The 19,575-nt window shown below is 45.8% G+C and overlaps 1 protein-coding gene across 2 annotated transcripts in view; it reads left to right on the top strand.

Moving 5' to 3' along the window:
* RNF145 (ring finger protein 145) overlaps positions 1–19,575 on the top strand; it is a 100,079-nt gene that overhangs the window by 54,426 nt on the left and 26,078 nt on the right. For both annotated transcript variants that reach the window (XM_066617596.1, XM_066617597.1), the window contains exons 4-5: positions 6,839–6,930; positions 19,035–19,270. In XM_066617596.1, coding sequence (XP_066473693.1) covers positions 6,839–6,930; positions 19,035–19,270 — 328 coding nt within the window. The remainder of the gene's footprint in view (positions 1–6,838; positions 6,931–19,034; positions 19,271–19,575) is intronic.

The raw sequence follows: 19,575 nt of genomic DNA, 5'->3' as shown, positions 1-19,575 counted from the left end.
CAGAAGATCTTGGCCCCAACACATACTGCAGGACACGTGCTGGACCTGGTGTTTACAGCTGGGCATGGGGGCAGTGATCTGGACATAGAGGAGATCAAGATCACTCCGTTGTCATGGACAGATCACTTCCTGGTAAGGTTTAGGCTTGTTGCGACTTCCTACCTCCGCAGAGGCGGGGGACCGTTTTCTATGGTCCGCCCCCGGAGGCTAATGGATCCTGAAGGTTTCCTGAGGACTCTGGGGGATTTCCCCACTGCCAAGACTGGTGTCTCATCTGAGGCCCTGGTTGACCTCTGGAATGGGGAAATGACCAGGGCAGTGGATGAGATTGCTCCGGAGCGACCTCTGCCATGTCGCAGACTTGGAGCGGCTCCTTGGTTCACTGAGGAGCTGCGAAGGATGAAGCGGCAGGGCAGGCGTCTAGAGCGACGGTGGCAGAAAACTCGGGATGAATCCGACCGGACACAGAGTAGAGCCCATTACAGAGCCTATTCCGTGGCGGTGGTAGCAGCGAAGAGATCGTTCTTCTCTGCTACCATTGCGTCTGCTGACAACCGTCCGGCAGAGCTGTTCCGTGTGGTGCGGGGCCTCCTCCATCAGGCCCCCCCAGTAGACCAGGAGGAATACACGGTCAGCCGCTGTGACGTGTTTGCGCAACATTTTGCAGATAAAATCAATCGTATTCATCACAACTTGGATGCCACATTGACAGTGTCTGACGATGTCCCCTTGGCAACTGCTTGTCCTGTGTTGTGGGATTCTTTTCAGCTTGTACAGCCTGAGGATGTGGACAGACTCCTTTGGAGTGTGAGGCCATCTGCCTGCCTGCTCGGCCCTTGCCCAGCTTGGTTGATAAGAGCTGCCCGGGGTGGGCTGGCTGAGTGGACAGGGAGGGTGGTCAACTCTTCCTTGATGGAGGGGACATTACCACTCGCTTTGAAACGGGCGGTGGTTCGCCCCCTCCTGAAGAAGCCCTCCCTGGATTCCACTGTGTTGGATAACTACCGGCCAGTCTCCAACATCCTGTTTCTGGGCAAGGTAATTGAGCGGGTGGTGGCATCCCAACTCCAGAGGGTCTTGGATGAAGCGGATTATCTGGATCCTTTTCAATCTGGCTTCAGGCCGGGCTTTGGGACGGAAACCGCCTTGGTCGCCTTGGTGGATGACCTACGCCGGGGACTGGACAGGGGGAGTGCGTCCCTGTTGGTCCTGCTGGACCTCTCAGCGGCTTTCGATACCATCGACCATGGTATCCTTCTGGGCCGATTGGCCGAGTTGGGAGCTGGAGGCACTGTTTTGCGGTGGTTCCGCTCCTACTTGGAGGGTCGGTCCCAGATGGTGGTGCTGGGGGATGCCTGTTCGACACCCTGGCCCTTGAGATGCGGGGTGCCACAGGGCTCAATTCTGTCCCCCATGCTATTTAACATCTACATGAAACCGCTGGGAGAGGTCATCCGGGGGTTTGGAGTGGGGTGCCATCAATATGCTGATGACACCCAGCTCTATCTCTCCTTTCCTCCAGACTCCATGGTGGCGGTTGAGGACCTGGAGCGCTGTCTGGAGGCAGTGAGGATCTGGATGGGGGCTAACAAGCTGAAATTAAATCCGGATAAGACAGAGGCTCTCCTGGTTAGGAAATCCTCGATGCAGGTGCTGGACTATCGGCTTGCGCTGAATGGGGTTGCACTCCCTCTGAAGGAGCAGGTCCGCAGCTTGGGGGTCCACCTGGACTCGCAGCTGCTCCTGGATTCCCAGGTGGCGGCTGTGGCTAGGGGGGCCTTCGCTCAGCTTCGGCTGGTGCGCCAGCTGCGGCCGTACTTGGATCGTGCAGACCTGGCCACGGTGATCCATGCCTCAGTGACATCGAGATTAGATTACTGTAACGCACTCTATGTGGGGCTGCCCATGAAGACGGTTCGGAAACTGCAACTAGTGCAGAATGCGGCGGCCCGTGTGGTTACTGGAGGTAGGCGGTTCGACCCTGTCAGTCCGCTTCTCCAGCGGCTGCACTGGCTGCCCATTCGTTTCCGGGCCCAATTCAAGATGCTGGTATTGACCTTTAAAGCCCTATACTGCTCTGGACCAGGGTATCTTAGAGATCGCCTGCTCCCGTACAATCCGGCTCGCCCTCTCAGGTCATCAGAGAAGGCCTTTTTACAAGTGCCGCCGCCTAGGGAGGTACGTGGGGCGGCTGCAAGAAATAGGGCCTTCTCAGTAGTGGCACCAACGCTATGGAACTCCCTTCCCCTTGACTTAAGAATGGCTCCCTCTCTTGAGACCTTTCGGCAAGGCCTGAAGATCCTTCTGTTTAAACAGGCCTTCTGAGTTCTTGGCCTTTTAATATCTTTTTAACATCTTTTAATATTTTTTTTACAGGCCTGATTCTTTTATGACTTGCTGCTGCTCTATGCTCTTTTTACCTATTTTTACTCTGACTGCTGTTTTTAGTATGTGTTAATATGTTTTTATTTGTTTTTAAATTGTTTTTAATATGTTGTAAGCCGCCTTGAGTCCCTTCGGGGAGAAAGGCGGGGTAGAAATAAAGTTGTTGTTATTATTATTATTATTAATGATAGTCAGTGGGACTTACTCCTGGTTTGGTGTGGGTAGGATTACAGCCTAAGATTGTTAAAAATTTTCTTGCTTGATGATGTCACTTCTGGTCATGACATCATTTCTGGTGGGTCCTCACAGATTCTCATTCTAAAAAGTGGGTCCTGGTGCTAAATGTGTGGGAACCACTACTTTATAGTGTTTCTTTCCGTTTTTCTTTTTCATTTAGACAACAAAGGGGATTGTTGCTTTAGTTATAAGAATTGGTTGACTGGCAGACATTGGTTTGTACAATAAAACTGTTCTCCTAAACATTTTTATTAGAAAGCCAGTCCCACTAACCATTGTTCTCAGTTAAACATGCACCTGTGTAAGATCAGGCAGCAAATGTGCACAGTGTTTTATGATCCTGTCAAATTTTAAGCCTAGCCCAAACTAGATAACTGAAACTGAGCCACTGTTCACTTAGCCACTTCAAGGCTGCCTTATAAAGTTGGCAACTGAGTGTGGGTTTTCCAGTTTCAGCACATTCCTTTTTACTGTACAACATTTTGTGATAGACATAAGTTGAGATCAAAACAACAAAATATATTTCCACTTCAAGGCAACCAGCACTAACTGGTGCTCCATCTAATCTTCAGCGCCAGCATGGCCTTACGGAAGTGGATCTGGAACACTCAGTGATGATGTCATCGCCATGCTCTGGAGCACAAAACAGAAGCTGTGCAGAATTTTCATTAGAACTGTGCACCCATGTAGTTGAGAGGGAACAGTGGCACTAACCCTAACTCAGAATGCCATTTAGATCACTGAATTTGTAATTTAAACAAGTTATAAATTTATATGTTCAGTTTTATTTCCATTGTGGCCATGGAATGCAACAGAAATACAAACTGTAACACATAGAACAGGGGTCTCCATACTTTCAGCACAAGGGCCGCATCATATATATTGCTTGTGTTTGGAGGCTGAGGAATCAGTTTTAAAGGTCAGCAGGCATGTGGATGCGGGAGAACCCATAGACATTATATATCTGGACTTTCAGAAGGCGTTCGACACAGTCCCCCACCAAAGGCTACTAAAAAAACTCCACAGTCAGGGAATTAGAGGATAGGTCCTCTCGTGGATTGAGAACTGGTTGGAGGCCAGGAAGCAGAGAGTGGGTGTTAATGGGCAATTTTCACAGTGGAGAGAAGTGAAAAGTGGTGTGCCCCAAGGATCTGTCCTGGGACCGGTGCTTTTCAACCTCTTCATAAATGACCTGGAGACAGGGGTGAGCAGTGAGGTGGCTACGTTTGCAGACGACACCAAACTTTTCTGAGTGGTGAAGACCAGAAATGATTGTGAGGAGCTCCAGAAGGATCTCTCCAAACTGACAGAATGGGCAGCAAAATGGCAGATGCGCTTCAATGTCAGTAAGTGTAAGGGCAAAAAAACATTGGGGCAGAAAATCAAACCTTCACATATAGGCTAATGGGTTCTGAGTTGTCTGTGACAGATCAGGAGAGATCTTGGGGTGGTGGTGGACAGGTCGATGAAAGTGTCGATTCAATGTGCAGAGGCAGTAAAGAAGGCCAAGTCTATGCTTGGGTTCATTAGAAAAGGTATTGAGAACAAAACGGCTAATATTATACTGCCGTTGTACAAATCTATGGTAAGGCCACACCTGGAGTATTGTGTCCAGTTCTGGTTGCCACGTCTCAAAAAAGACAGTGGAAATGGAAAAGGTGCAAAAGAGAGCGACTAAGATGATTACTGGGCTGGGGCACCTTCTTTATGAGGAAAGGCTACAGTGTTTGGGCCTCTTCAGCCTAGAAAAGAGACGCCTGAGGGGGGACATGATTGAGACATACAAAATTATGCAGGGGATGGACAGAATGGATAGAGAGATGCTCTTTACGCTCTCACATAACACCAGAACCAGGGGACATTAGCTAAAATTGAGTGTTAGGAGAGTTAGAACAGACAAAAGAAAATATTTCTTTACTCAGCGTGTGGTTGGTCTGTGGAACTCCTTGCCACAGGATGTGGTGGTGGCGTCTGGGCTGGACACCTTTAAAAGGGGATTGGACAAGTTTCTGGAGAAAAAATCCATTACGGGTTACAAGCCATGATGTGCTTGTGCAACCTCCTGATTTTAGAAATGGGCTATGTCAGAATGCCAGATGCTAGGGAGGGTGCCACAATGCCGTCTCTTGTTATCTGGTGTGCTCCCTGGGACATTTGTTGGGCCGCAGTGAGATACAGGAAGCTGGACTAGATGGGCCTGTGGCCTGATCCAGTGGGGCCGTTCTTATGTTCTTAATGATAAAAAATTCAAATGAATGAATAAGTTTTACTTGGAATTTTTTTTATAATCAGCTTATTACGATTTTACAAATTTGGGAATCCATATCTTAAGGCAGTGGTTTTCAAACTAGGGCATCGTGACACCCCAACCTGAGAGCCCTGGGCTCTTCTCCCTTTAGGAGTGGGGAGGGGGGAAGGCAGAGACACTTCCACATTGCGCTTCTGATCGGGGTGCAGGGATGCACTGCCACTCACCGCTGCCTGCAGGAGCCTCCTGGGAGTCAGGGGAGCCTGGCACCAGCCTCAGCAGAGCTCCCCACACAGAGCAGAGCCCTCCTGAAGGCGATTGCAACCACTTACGGTTTTGCGATTGAGAAACAGGAAGTGGTCTGCGCTGCATGGGTGTGACCAAGTGCAACTGCACATAGCTGAAACCCTATTTACTCCGGAGCAGACTCATTGCTTTCCCTGGGTGTTATTCCTAAGTAATGATGCTCTGAATTGTAGTTTGTGAGACATTTGATGGGAGTGTTTCCACTTTCAGGGAAGGTGCATTCTGTAGCTGCAACAAGCCCACCCTCACGTGGTCTGAGGGCTGTTTCCTCCTCTTGATTTACAGTAGGATCAAGGCTGTCAGGGGGTTTCCTGGTCAGTTTCCCTGATTGCCTGGCTTGTAAATAGGGGCAGAGAAAGAGGGACAGTGGGGAAGGGAGAAGAGAAGGGGGAGAAAACAGTACAACAGAGTGAAGGCTGGTGGATGGAAGAGAGGGGCTGGGGCTGAAGGGCAGAGAGAAGCAGGCAGTGCAGGAGTGGGGGTGGGCGGGAGGGAGGGAGGCTGTGTGGGGGGCTCCCCTCCTCCCTCTTGCTCAGAAGAAGCAGTTGCAGAGCTGTAGACTCTGCATGAACAAGCAACCCTCCCATTTCTCTCCCCATCTTCAAGCTACAATCTGTTCCTGGGAGTAAGCCCCATTGACAATGGAATTTACTTCTGAGTAGGCATGGACAGGTTTGGGCTCAAAGGCTGCCATCCTATGTGCACGTTCCTGGGAGTAAGCCCCACTGACAACACGCATAGGATGTGCTCCAGGCTCCTGCTCCCCTTTCCTGTCCTTGCAAAGACTAGCAGGGCCAGAGGAGGGGGACATCAGAGCCAAGGAGACCAGGCTCGGGGAGCCTGAGCTGGCAGAACTGCAATGCCCAGGAGCAGCAGTGAGGAGGGAGGCGAGGCAGGCGAGTGGAGCAGCTCCGTCAGTCTCCCCGCTCCAGGTGGGAAGGAGGGAGCAGCAGGCGAGCGGAGCAGCTCCGTCAGGCTCCCTGCATGCGGTGGGGGAGCGGGTGGCACGTCACCCACCCCAGCAGCACCACAGCTGCTCAGCAGTGTGCCTGAAACAGCCCTGATCCCGAGTGGCCCCACAGATAAGGCGAAGGGTTGATTCAGGTGCGATCTGTTGGGACAAATTTATCGCCCCATAGGCGAGTATCTACAATATATACCTTCATGCTAGAAAACGGAGTAAAATTTCATTTTGCAGTGATTTCCACATACATATAAGTGTGGCAAAATCTCCAGTTATGTCACATATGACATTGGGTGGCACCCATCGTGTTCCTTCATTGGGAGTAGCAGTCCTGTCTTCTGGGGCAAAGATGTTTCTTCCGGACTAAGGAAACTGTGGGTGATATCCAGTGTGTACTCCCATCCAGTTATCTCTCTCTGTGTGTACAAGGAAAATACTGTGTATGAAGCAACCCTCATTGACTTTGGGTAAAGCATTTCTTGAACTCAAGACAAACAAAGAGTGCAACAGATCAAGTAGCTCAGGAAACATCCATAAAAACACAACAAATCATCATACATTTGAACAAAAACAAAACAGGAAGAGTTTTTTGCAGTGCCCAGCAAAAGCCATATGCAAAAGTATGTCTGTGTTATAAACAGGTAAAATCTTAACTATCTCTTGTTCAAATGAATGAATATATGTCTTCTCTTCCTCAGGGATTATGTGAGAAGTGAACTGGAGTCTGGCTATGAAGGACCAATGTATTTAGAACCTCTTTCCATGAATCGTTTTATGACAGCCTTAATAGGTGAGTATGCGCAGGTATTGACACCTATCAATTCTTCATTTTCTCAGGACTCCTGTTAAAAAAAAACCTTCTCATATGATCTTTGCCTCAGCCCAACATGTTTTCTACCATATTTGTCTGGCATTTGGGCAACAATCGTGAGGTATCATAAATTTTTGATAACTGAAGCAAGTATTTGTACAGTTTCATGGACCAGTTTGGAAATGTGGTGCATGTTTCAGTCATTGAGAGTTGTTTGTATTGGGTCGTCTTTGGTGTGATGGAGCTTATTCAGTTCTGCTTGTGATCCACCATAATCTGGGAAAGGTGGGTTGAATGATAGGTGTCAGCTGAATGTGGAAGATCCACCTTTGCGGCAGGGGATTGCATTTTACTGTTGCCCTTTCAGCCTTGGTATTCTGTAAACTTGTTTTGCTTTGTTGCTGGCTCTTGGCCAGCTTCTGAGAGCCACTCCCAAGTAAGTTCCACTGTGTTCAGTGTGGGTTACTCCCAGCCAACAGTGGTTAGGATTGCAACCTTAAATGTTTGGGAAGTCTCTTTCAAACATGAGAAATGTTCCAGCCCTACAGCTTCAAAGGGGTTTCTGGCCCATGGTTTATGGGCATGTTCCAGCTTGCTTTCTGGCTTCCTTACTGAAATTCCTGAGACATGATTCGGCCTTCAGCGAGATGGCTCCCCTTTTCTGGTCTTTTCATTATGTTGTGTTGTGTGTTTTGAGAGAGAGGAGGCCTGTTCGGGTGCAGTGGCAAAGAGTGTTGCGGTTGAGTTGGCCCACTTTCTTCCTTTTCTGGCCTAATGTCACAACACCCACGGTTTCCGTGATTATAAAACAAAACATAAAATGTAAAAAAAAACCACCACCTCAGGGGACTTGCTGTAGCTTTGAAATGGTTTGTTTCCTCTTTATCTCACAAATATAATACTTTCATTCAGCTTCCATTTAGAGTTATAACGTTAACTGTTTTCCTAAGCACTGCTATAAAAGATCTCTAATTAGGAGGGGGGCATCTGATTCATCAAAGAAGAATTTACTAGGCATTAAAAAATTTGTTTGTTTTATTCTTCCAATAGCTCTGCTAGTTCGTTAACTGTTCCCCTAACTTAATTGGTGGCCAAATAGATCCTCTTACATTGAACAAAATGTTAAATGCATTGTATCTTTTTATAAATGTAGTTATGTCTTTGGAGGGTGGAGCAGGTGAGGACTCCTAGGATACCTAGACATATCCCAGTATTTCCATTTTTAGACCTACCTGTCTGCACAGTCTATCTGTGGGTGAATTTCTGAAGTTGCTTCTAGATCAACTCACAATTGGTTTGCATGTGTTTTTAATGACACCGTTTCTCAATAGACTTTAAACTACAGTTGTGTTAACTTCTCTGTTTCCCCTCACTTTCTGTGGTCTTTCCTTATGAGAATTTAAAACAAAACAACAATAAGGCAATCTTAGCTTTTCAAAAATGCTGTCATGGAAGGATCACAAAAGGCAAGTGGATTAGACCACTTAGATTATCTGATCCTTGTACAATTCTAGGATTCACCTACCAGACCTTCTTCCTTTCTCCCATCCTTATCTGACAGCAGGACAGGAGTAGCAATGGCAATAACAGATTCCCTTCCTCTGTTGGGTCACTAGGAACACTGGAATATCAGTGTCCCTGGGAAATTATGGTCTTAAGAATTCCAGAGAGCTACATTTCCAAGGGCTCCTTTCACCTGACACACTGCTGTTGCAGTATTCTACCAGCCCTAACAAATTTTAATTCAGATAAATAAAAACTGTCTCCCTGAACTGTACTATTTTTATGTGGAGTACTGCATTTGTAATTCTTGTAATGATAAGCTGAATTTAGTACAAACCAACCCTGAACAGGAATGCATTCTCTAAGCAATGGAAAGGCGTATCAAGCAAAATGGATGAGCTGTTCCAAAGTTGAAGAACTCATACCTTAAAAATGCTACTTTCCAGCATTTATAACAGCAAGTCAATGGCAAGTGAATGCTCATGCACAGAAATACAATCAACCTGCATCTTATGTCTGATAGACTAATGTAAATGCAAGTATATGTGCTCACACCCCCCCCCCAAAAAAAATGCATAGATAGAGGGATAGTTTTTTCCCCTCTTGGACAACATCAGAACCAGGGGACATCCACAAAAGAAAGTATTTCTTTAGCCAGCATATATTTAAACTTTGGAACTCCTTGCCACAGGATGTGGTGATGGTATCTGGCCTGGATACCTTTAAAAGGGAACTGGACAAATTTCTAGAAGAAAAGTCCTTCACAGATTACAAGATGAGTTTTAGAAGTAGTCTACCTCAGAATGCCAGGTATAAGGGAGTGGCAATAGAATGCAGGCCTCTTGTTTTCTTGAGTGCTCCCTGAGGCATCTGATGGGCCACTATAAGATACAGGAAGCTAGATTAGACGTGCCTTTGGCCTAATCCAGCAGGAGTCTTCTTAAGTTCTTAACTGTTTAAATAGTGCAGGCATCTTCACCCATCTTCACCCATTCCACTTAACTCAGTTTCTGCCTCGAAGCGAGCCTGAAACAGGTGACTGAAGCTGCTGTTTCCTCAGGTGCCACATGTCTCATTGTGCTTGCATTCTTAAGAGACAGTATTTGTTGGCTTTAAGGGAGTTTTGACTATATACAATTTTGGCTCTACACTGACCTTGAAACGTAAACCTTGCATGAGGTGCAGGCCAAGTGCAGTCTGCTTGCTTTCTTTTACCTCTTTACAAGCGTCAAATACCAGCCTTATTGACAAAGTGTCAACCTCTGAAACATTGTTCAAGCTAGGCTAATTTTTAATCTTTCCAGCCTTGTGTGTCTGCTCAAGACAAGGTTGTAAAATAACTTTAGATGTTGATGTGTGCAGTCCATCTTGAAGTGCAAGTGCATGGTGATTCTCTCTGCAACAAGAAAGCACAACTGGATGCCATCATTGACTTTCTGAAAGGAAATGGAGCTGGGTTAAATACTACCGTAAGTTAGTAGGAACTTGAGGAACAGGATTTATGGCAGCTGGAACTCTCAGCAATGTCTTAAGCTTGGAGGACGGACATCCCAATTCAGCACAAATTCCCCCACACTGAAGCAAATGTTCTAGCGTGGCTTGTGCTGCATCCTGCGGGGGAATTTTGCATGCTGGAAGGTACATTCGTCCCCTTGCCCCAGGAAAAACTGCAGCCAGTACAATGGGTCTACTCGGACCCACATCAGCAAAATCACTGGCACAAGTCTGAATTAATCCATGTTGACAAATCAGGCCCAAATAAGGAGACAGAATAAACTGCATTGCAGTGCCACTGATTCCACCCCCCTTCCATGCTTAATCTGTCCTGCCTGCATCACTGCCCTCCCCCTGCCCTCTTCTGCCCTACTCAGCTGCTCAGTGCAGAGTTTCCCTGCTCCAGCATGCATTGCTCCTTTTGGCAGCACATGGAGGAAGGCTTTAGCCTTCCTACCAGCTGGCCTGGTGACTGCGCTGTGGCATGCTTCAGATTGCATTTGCTTTGCATTACATTTGCAACTGCGCGTGCCAATGGAACAGCTGCTCTGCTGGTGCGCACCGAAATTAGGATTGTACCATTACTGAGACTGAGGTTATCTGGTGAGAGATTTAACTGTATGAAGACCAGTGGCTTAGAAGCCTTGCCTCAGCAGTAAGCACTGCATGCAGTTTTTATACTAATAGTAATAACTACACTTGAGTACGTGAGACGTGAAGAGTCAACTGTTCCAACAAGTACAGCCGCTTTTAATGAGTGTTAATTTTGTTAGCAGCAGTACAAAGCTTAAGAGAACATTGATCCAACTACCCTAGGTCCAGGACACAAATGCATAGCTTAGATTGAAAAAGGTTTGCAGTGTAATCAGATTCGTGGTGTTGATGGATTTTGTGCCCCTTCCCCAAATACAGATTATCGAGAAGATCCAAATGGTGCACTGAGAAACAAAAGTGGAAACTTGTGCAATCTTATTTTCAGTGTACAAATAAAAATTTTAACAGGACTGAGTATTTTAGCAAAGGTCGAACTGAAAAGTCAAAGCTGCATGGTAGGGAGTGACTGTAGGAGCAGAGTTGTAAAGACGAATAGGAAGTTATGCTGGGCACAAGGTCTCGTCCATTGATGGTTTTTGGCTCTGGCCCAGTTCTCCTTTTGTTTCAAAGACTTCATAGTTTCATTTGCCTCCATGAGGGCAGGACACAAACTTGGGCTGCAAGCCTATGCATGTTTACTCAGAAGTAGGTTCCGCTATGGTCCCTTGGGCTTACTCCCAGGGAAGTGCGTAGGATTGCAGCCTTAGTGGTAGATGGCAAGAACACAGAATGTGATTTGCGTAAAGTTATTCTTTTAGCATTCATGACACAATTTGACAAATCTTGCTGGGGAGTGCAGATTAGTGCTCCAAGCAACCCAGTCTAAGTAGGTAACTTTCTAAGATGCGTGCCTTGTAGCTCTTGGAGTGTTAAATTAAATGCCTAGTTTTTGAAGCTATGCCATCCACAAGTCTCATTAAAAAATGAAATGTGAACAAAACTTAAACCATTTAAAAATAGGGCAGGACAGTTGCTCTGGGGGAATGAAGAGATTGGCCAAAGAAACCCCAGACATTAGTTAGTGATCAATGATTAGCATGGAAATGTTGGGGGGGGGGGTGTTTTCGCAAAATTTCATTGTTCCAATTGGTTAAGTACAGAAGGCAGTAAGATTTCAAGTGCACTTCTAAAGATCTCTCCGCCTTTGGGCAGGATTCTGGAGCACTGCCACCATTTCTTGTTTTGCTCATAGGTACCACTTCTAAGAATCAGAATCTATAGTTCGACTTTGTTGAAAGTTTACCAACACATTGTATATTTTGAGACCTCCAGCTTCCAGGGGGATCTGTCCATACTGTATAGGAGTTTTTTAAGTTTTTGAGATGGCCTTTTCTATATTTATGGGTGAGTATGTTGTTCCTGGCTATCTTTAAACCTTAACAGAAAGTGCTTGCTTGCTTCACATGGCCTTGCCATTGGAAATCTGGTTGCTGAGGCCAAAACAGGACTTTAAAGCTGTGGTGCACATGCTAAGGAGCTCCCTGCCCTATGAGGCCCACCTGGTCAGTTATCTGCCACTTGGTGAAACTTTTTTCTTCACCGGGTATTTAGTTTGGGAAGGTGACTTTCTCCCCATTCTGTTGAGGCATATGTTGTGCTTGTTTTTGCTTCTTTGGCTTGTGTGTGTGTGTGTGTGTGTGTGAGAGAGAGAGAGAGAGAGAGAGAGAGAGATTTGCAAGTTTCGCTCTAAGTTGACTTTTTTACTACTGTTTTTATTTATATGTGCTGTATTTGTTGTAGTCTTAAATGGTTATAGACTGGCTTGGGGACCCTTGTGAGGGCTGAAAGGCCGGTTAGAAGTTTATGGATAAATAAAACTACTATTCTTTCAGTGTTTGTAGAAAGGAATATCTGGTCTTTCACAATAGGATTTCCTTTGGTTTCTGTAATGTATGACATTAATAGGCCAGTGGCTACCGCTGTATCCAGTTGTACTGCTACTGGAGGTCTCATCGGGGGAACGGGACTTTCGTTCCCCTCCTGACTCAACACGGAGTTCAGAATTTGGTGGAGCAGAGCTCACAGCTCAGATTTTTGTTTTTGTTTTCATTTAAACTCCCTCCTTATACAGGTGCAGCCTCTTTATTCACGGATTTTTTTATCTGCGGATTTGTCTCAACGTGGGGGGGGGGGCAGACGGGACCAAAAGTCACACACACCTTTGCCTCCTTTGCCCTGCACTGGCATCTTGTTCCATTTCCAGGCAGCCCAAACCACTGCAAAAAGGACATAAGAACAGCCCCACTGAATCAGGCCATAGGCCCATCTAGTCCAGCTTCCTGTATCTCACAGCGGCCCACCAAATGCACCAGGGAGCACACCAGATAACAAGAGACCTCATCCTGGTGCCCTCCCTTGCATCTGGCATTCTGACATAACCCATTTCTAAAATCAGGAGGTTGCGCATACACATCATGGCTTGTACCCCGTAATGGATTTTTCCTCCAGAAACTTGTCCAATCCCCTTTTAAAGGCATCTAGGCTAGACGCCAGCACCACATCCTGTGGAAAGGAGTTCCACAGACCGACCACACGCTGAGTAAAGAAATATTTTCTTTTGTCTGTCCTAACCCTCCCAACACTCAATGTCCCCTGGTTCTGGTATTATGTGAGAGTGTAAAGAGCATCTCCCTATCCACTCTGTCCATCCCCTGCATAATTTTGTATGTCTCAATCATGTCCCCCCTCAGGCGTCTCTTTTCTAGGCTGAAGAGGCCCAAACGCCGTAGCCTTTCCTCATAAGGAAAGTACCCCAGCCCCGTAATCATCTTAGTCGCTCTCTTTTGCACCTTTTCCATTTCCACTATGTCTTTTTTGAGATGCGGCGATCAGAACTGGACACAATACTCCAGGTGTGGCCTTACCATAGATTTGTACAACGGCATTATAATACTAGCCATTTTGTTCTCAATACCCTTCCTAATGATCCCAAGCATAGAATTGGCCTTCTTCACTGCCGCCACACATTGGGTCGATACTTTCATCGACCTGTCCACCACCACCCCAAGATCTCTCTCCTGATCTGTCACAGACAGCTCAGAACCCATCAGCCTATATCTAAAGTTTTGATTTTTTGCCCCAATGTGCATGACTTTACACTTACTGACTTTGAAGCGCATCTGCCATTTTGCTGCCCATTCTGCCAGTCTGGAGAGATCCTTCTGGAGCTCCTCACAATCACTTCTGGTCTTCACCACTCGGAAAAGTTTGGTGTCGTCTGCAAACTTAGCCACTTCACTGCTCAACCCTGTCTCCAGGTCATTTATGAAGAGGTTGAAAAGCACCAGTCCCAGGACAGATCCTTGGGGCACACCGCTTTTCACCTCTCTCCATTGTGAAAATTGCCCATTGACACCCACTCTCTGCTTCCTGGCCTCCAACCATTTCTCAATCCACGAGAGGACCTATCCTCTAATTCCCTGACTGTGGAGTTTTTTCAGTAGCCTTTGGTGAGGGACCGTGTCAAACGCCTTCTGAAAGACCAGATATATAATGTCCACGGGTACTCCCACATCCACATGTCTGTTGACCTTTTCAAAGAATTCTATAAGGTTTGTGAGGCAAGACTTACCCTTACAGAAGCCATGCTGACTCTCCCTCAGCAAGACCTGTTCGTCTATGTGTTTTGAGATCCTATCTTTGATGAGGCATTCCACCATCTTACCCGGTATGGATGTTAGGCTGACCGGCCTATAGTTTCCCGGGTCCCCCCTCTTTCCCTTTTTAAAAATAGGCGTGACATTTGCTATCCTCCAGTCTTCTGGCACCGTGGCCATTTTGAGGGACAAGTTGCATACCTTAGTCAAGAGATCTGCAACTTCATTCTTCAATTCCTTAATAACTCTTGGGTGGATGCCATCAGGGTCCAGTGACTTATTGATCTTTAATTTATCAATGAGGTCTGAAACATCTTCTCTTTTAACCTCTATCTGACTTAACTCCTCGGTCAGGAGGGGCCGTTCAGGCAGCGGTATCTGCCCGAGGTCTTCTGCCGTGAAGACAGATGCAAAGAACTCATTTAATTTCTCTGCCATCTCTAAGTCTCCTTTTATCTCCCCTTTCCCTCCCTCACCATCCAGAGGGCCAACCGCTTCTCTGGCGGTTTTCCTGCTTCTAACATATTTGAAGAAGCTTTTATTATTCCCCTTAATGTTGCTGGCCATGCGTTCCTCATAGTCTCGCTTGGCCTCCCGTATCACCTTCTTACATTTCTTTTGCCACAGTTTATGGTCCTTTTTACTCTCCTCATTAGGGCAAGACTTCCATTTACGGAAGGAAGCTTCCTTGCCCTTCACAGCCTCTCTAACTTGGCTGGTTAGCCATGCGGGCACCCTCCTGGATTTAGTGGAACCCTTCTTTCTTTGTGGTATACACCTCTGCTGGGCCTCTATTACTGTTGTTTATGAGAAAGGCTCTGCCTCACCCAGGCAGGGAAATAGTGCTGGAGCCCTGGAAGAGGTTCCCCTTGCAGAGGAAAAGTAACACTCCTGGAGCCCCTGAGCCAGCAGAGAGGGGAAGGGGGGGCCGAAAATCTCTGTAGCGCGTGCTCTCTCTCTCTCTCTCTCTCTCTCTCTCTCTCTCTCTCTCTCTCACACACACACACACACACACACACACACACGGGCAGGTGTGGTAGCAACAGAGGGAATTGCTTTGAAAAACCCAGGGAGTGTTTGCCAAATCCCCCCCCCCCATTGAGATAGTGCAGGCAATCACCGACACAAGCAAGCCTTCCCACCAAGCAAAGCATGAGATATAGCCTACAATCCTCTCCACACTTTCCTGAGAGTAAGCCCCATTGACTGGAATGGGGCTTACTTCTGAGTAGAAATGCATAGGAATGGACTCTTAAAAGATCAGCATCCCAACTGTGAAAGAATCCAGGCAGCTGGGTACAAAGGGGGAGGAGAGGGGATCGCTTTTAAAAACCCAGGGAATGTTTGCCAAATTCCCCCCCCCCCATTGAGATGGTGCAGGCAATCACCGACACAAGCAACCCCCCTCCCATGGTGCAGGCAATCACCAACAAAAGCAAGCCTTCCCACCAAGCAAAGCATGAGATTTAGCCTACAATCCTCTCCACACTTTCCTGAGAGTAAGCCCCATTGACTACAATGAGGATTACTTCTGAGTAGAAACGCATAGGGCTGGACACTTAAAAGATCAGCATCCCATGTGAAAGAAGCCGGGCAGCTGGCAATGGGAGGGCTGAGTGCAGAGCGGAGGGGAGGGGATTGATAACAGCTGCCTTAGTTTCCTTCCATCTGTAAGTGTCAGGCTTCATTGTATTTGCGTAACTCTATGGAATTTAGCTCAACGTGTTTTTTGTTAATCATGCCGAGTCACAGAACGGAATAAATAGGTAGATAAATAGGCTCCACCTATACCTCAAATTGGAAGATTATAGGGAGAAAATATACAAAGTTGAGCAACTGGAGAAGGCACAGGCAGGACGTGCTGTTCTAATTCAGGCTTCCTCAAATCTTCCGCTCTTGGATTATTAATTCTTATGCTCCGTTTTTTCATCTGTGTTATGTGGAACATGTTCTGTATTCTGGTCTGTTATGAGTGGATACTGAGCAGCTGGACATAATCAAAGCGGTTTGTTTCAGAAACTGAACTTTATACTGAAGTGGCTTTATACTGAGTCAGCTTAATCAGTCTAATTCAATATTGGTCGATCTAATTCAATATTGTCTGCACTGACTGGCAGCAGCTCTCCAGGGTTCCATACAGGGGTCTTTCCCATCCCAATATGGAGAGGTTGGGGTTTGAACTTGGGGCCGTCTGCATGCAAAGCAGGTGCCCTAATTCCCTATGCGTTTAGCTGGAGCAATAAGATAAATTTTCTTGAACATTCAGCCAAGCCTTATTAACTCTTGGAAATGAGGAGATTTGTGCTCTTTTTTTTCTTCCTCTGGCTGAAATTGGAGGACTAGTTTTTTGCTATGCTGACAGTATATATAAGCACCACTGGATGCCACAGTACCATGTTCCAGGGAGGGAAATCTGCACAGTCAGCTTGCATGGGAGGAGCTAGCATAGGGAACCTGGTGTCCTCTTGTCACTGGTGACGCTGACTCTGACATAGCAGGATTTGCTGTCCTTAAAAAGTTTATTGTGTAATGCTTTAAGGCAGCTGCATTGTGTTGCTACACGTTTTTTGAGCACAGTAGAAGAAAACCTAGATTTGAGAGACAAAGAAAGATGTCCACTGAATTTTTTCAAAAGGGTCTGTGGAGAACTGGCCTCTAAATACATGAGGCTTCTGCTGCTTCCTGCAAAACTAGTCATAAACTCCAGTTTACATTCTGAAATGTGAAGCATTTAACATGAACAGGGGTTGCATTTCTTTTTCCCCAGTTCATCCAGATGTCACTTAGAAACTTACAGCACAATCCTGTGCATGTCTACTTAGAAGCAAGTCGCATTGTGTTTGATTGGATTTATTCCCAGTGAAGTGTGTATAGGATTTTAGCCTTAGTTATCCTCTTTGACATTTCAACAAATAATTCCAAAGCACTTTTAACACAGAGGCAAATAGTGTTGCCATCTGGCTCGTTTTAAATGAGTTCGGCCAGTGGTTTGTTTGTTTTTCAAGAGTTCAATTCCAATTTACAAATATTGGCTTTTCAGTATTGAAGTGAGTCTGTTTATGCAGATAAGTGATGGTCAGGGTGGTTTTCTGGGTGGAGGTGACAGCTTCAGCAACGTGAAGGCTTTCCTTTTTAAATATGTCTTTCTTGCAGATGCAATTATGCATGGCACATTTAAAAGACAACTTTCCTAGCCCAAGTCAGTGCTGCTTCCTCTTTGGGTGGGTTCAGACATAGTGGAAAACTATAGTACAGTAGACTCTCCTTATCCACAGTTTTGGCACCCACGGATTTAACCCAGCATGGGTGCCGATCCATGCTGGAGGGCCTCATATGACCTCCCAGGCATGACCGGAAGTGCCTTCCAGTCATGTCCAAGAGGTGTTCTTAGGTGTGTGGGGGGTCACACACGTACCTCAGAAAGCCTGCCAGAGTCTTCTGACAGTGACTTGCAGTTTTTCAGGCCCCATAGCTTCGATTATCCACGGAAGTCGATATCCATGGGAGGGGAGGTGGCTGGGAACAGATCACTCCCAGATACCAAGGGTAAGGACATTTATTTTTATATGGTTTTGAGCTTTAGCCTTGGAGCACTTAACACTGGTTGAGTCATAAAGGTGATTTCTTGTACTGTGTTGCATGTATTATAGTACAAGTCACAGCGTTCACATGATGTCACTCTTCCAGTAGAGTCTACTCTAGTGGTGTATCATAGTCCCCTGTTTGCTAATTAGTTCAAAATAACTGTGTGTGTGTGATTGGAGTGTTGTCTGTAGGGCTTCCTCATGCCCACACTCCATCAGGAAGACACTAAGGTATCTCCTAGCTGCCACTTCTCAGAACGACTTAGTGATCAAGAGGCAACTCCCAACAGTTCAAATATCACAAGTTGAGATCTTACTCATAGTTTTATTACCTGGATTCTGGGCCTTTTGGGCATTCATTCCACAATCACATTTCTCAACTTTCCTCTACAGGGAACCTTTCCAGTTATGAAGCTTCATTATCAAGCTTTATCAAAAGTTTCTAAATATTAACTTATGGGCTGCATGGAAGAGGCATATTGGGCATATTAACTTGGTTCTCATATCTTAGAGGCACTTCATCACTCTTAAGCATGCTTACTTGGAGCTAAGTCACTGTGCTTAGTGGACCTTGCTTCATATATTACCTTTTATAGTAGGTGCACATTTCATTCCTGAAGCAGGTATCCACTAAAATGAAACACACACACACATCTCTCTCTCTCTCTCTCTCTCTCTCTCTCTCTCTCTCTCTCTCTCTCTCGCCCCCCTTTTTAGTGCTGACTTCCAACCCCAAGAGCGCTTACTTCATGTAAACATTTGTAGCTTTTAGGACATTGTCACTGGCCTCCTGGTGCATGCTGTCCCCAAAGGAAAGTAAATAATCATTAATCACATCCTTCCTGTGAGCAGAAATGTCTGGAGTACATCATTATCCCCCAAATGAATTGGATTTCCCATTGGAGTAGCTCTGTAACCTGGCTGTTGTCCTAATTGAACTTAGGCCATATTAAATTCTGTACATACTTCTGTACATAGAAGCAATTTCCACTGAAATCAAAAGGAGTTTTTTTCTGAGAATACATAGAACTGCATTTTGTATGTGCATGTAGAGTACGTACGTATGCCACAAGACAGAATTGCACACATGTGTTTCTGTCCACAGGTTGCTGTATATTGTGAATAAACAATTATATTTTCGTGGGACTCATATGTAAATACAATAAAAATCTATGTAGGGTGAGCTTCATCAGGTTGTGTTCTGGGCCATTCGCTGTGTTTTCATTAAGCAGAATGGCTATATTAAAGTGCAGTTTTTTTCCTTAAAGTGAAGCAATGTTTGTTGGTATTAAATGTTGTGTGTCTTTTTCAGGTCAGCTTGTGGTGTGCACACTTTGCTCTTGCGTCATGAAAACCAAACAGATTTGGCTCTTTTCTGCTCACATGCTCCCTCTGCTGGCTCGGCTTTGCCTGGTCCCTCTGGAAACAATTGTGATCATCAACAAATTTGCTATGATTTTCACTGGCTTGGAAGTTCTCTATTTTTTGGCATCTAATCTTCTGGTACCGTATAACCTTGCCAAATCTGCATATAGAGAACTTGTCCAGGTAAGAGAGATGTTGCAAAAGGTAACTTTTTTCCCCCAGATAGTCTTGGCATACTTTTATATATCCACGTGTGGTAAGAACAAGTTGTGGTCCCTGGAGTTCAGATTCTGGTTATAAGTCACATGTTACATGTAATAGATATATGAATGACAAAGGGAAAAGCCCAATAGTATTTTCTGATGTATGTAACTTAAAAAGAAGTGTAGGGAGTCATATTGTTTTGACCTGATCAATGAACAATGCTTTAGAGCAGTGTTTAAAACAACATTTTACCTTCCTTCATTTTGCCAGATCAACAACCAGGA

This window comes from Tiliqua scincoides, chromosome 2, assembly GCF_035046505.1.
Source record: "Tiliqua scincoides isolate rTilSci1 chromosome 2, rTilSci1.hap2, whole genome shotgun sequence".
NCBI lineage: Eukaryota > Metazoa > Chordata > Lepidosauria > Squamata > Scincidae > Tiliqua > Tiliqua scincoides.
This window is presented reverse-complemented; position numbering and strand designations above follow the sequence as displayed.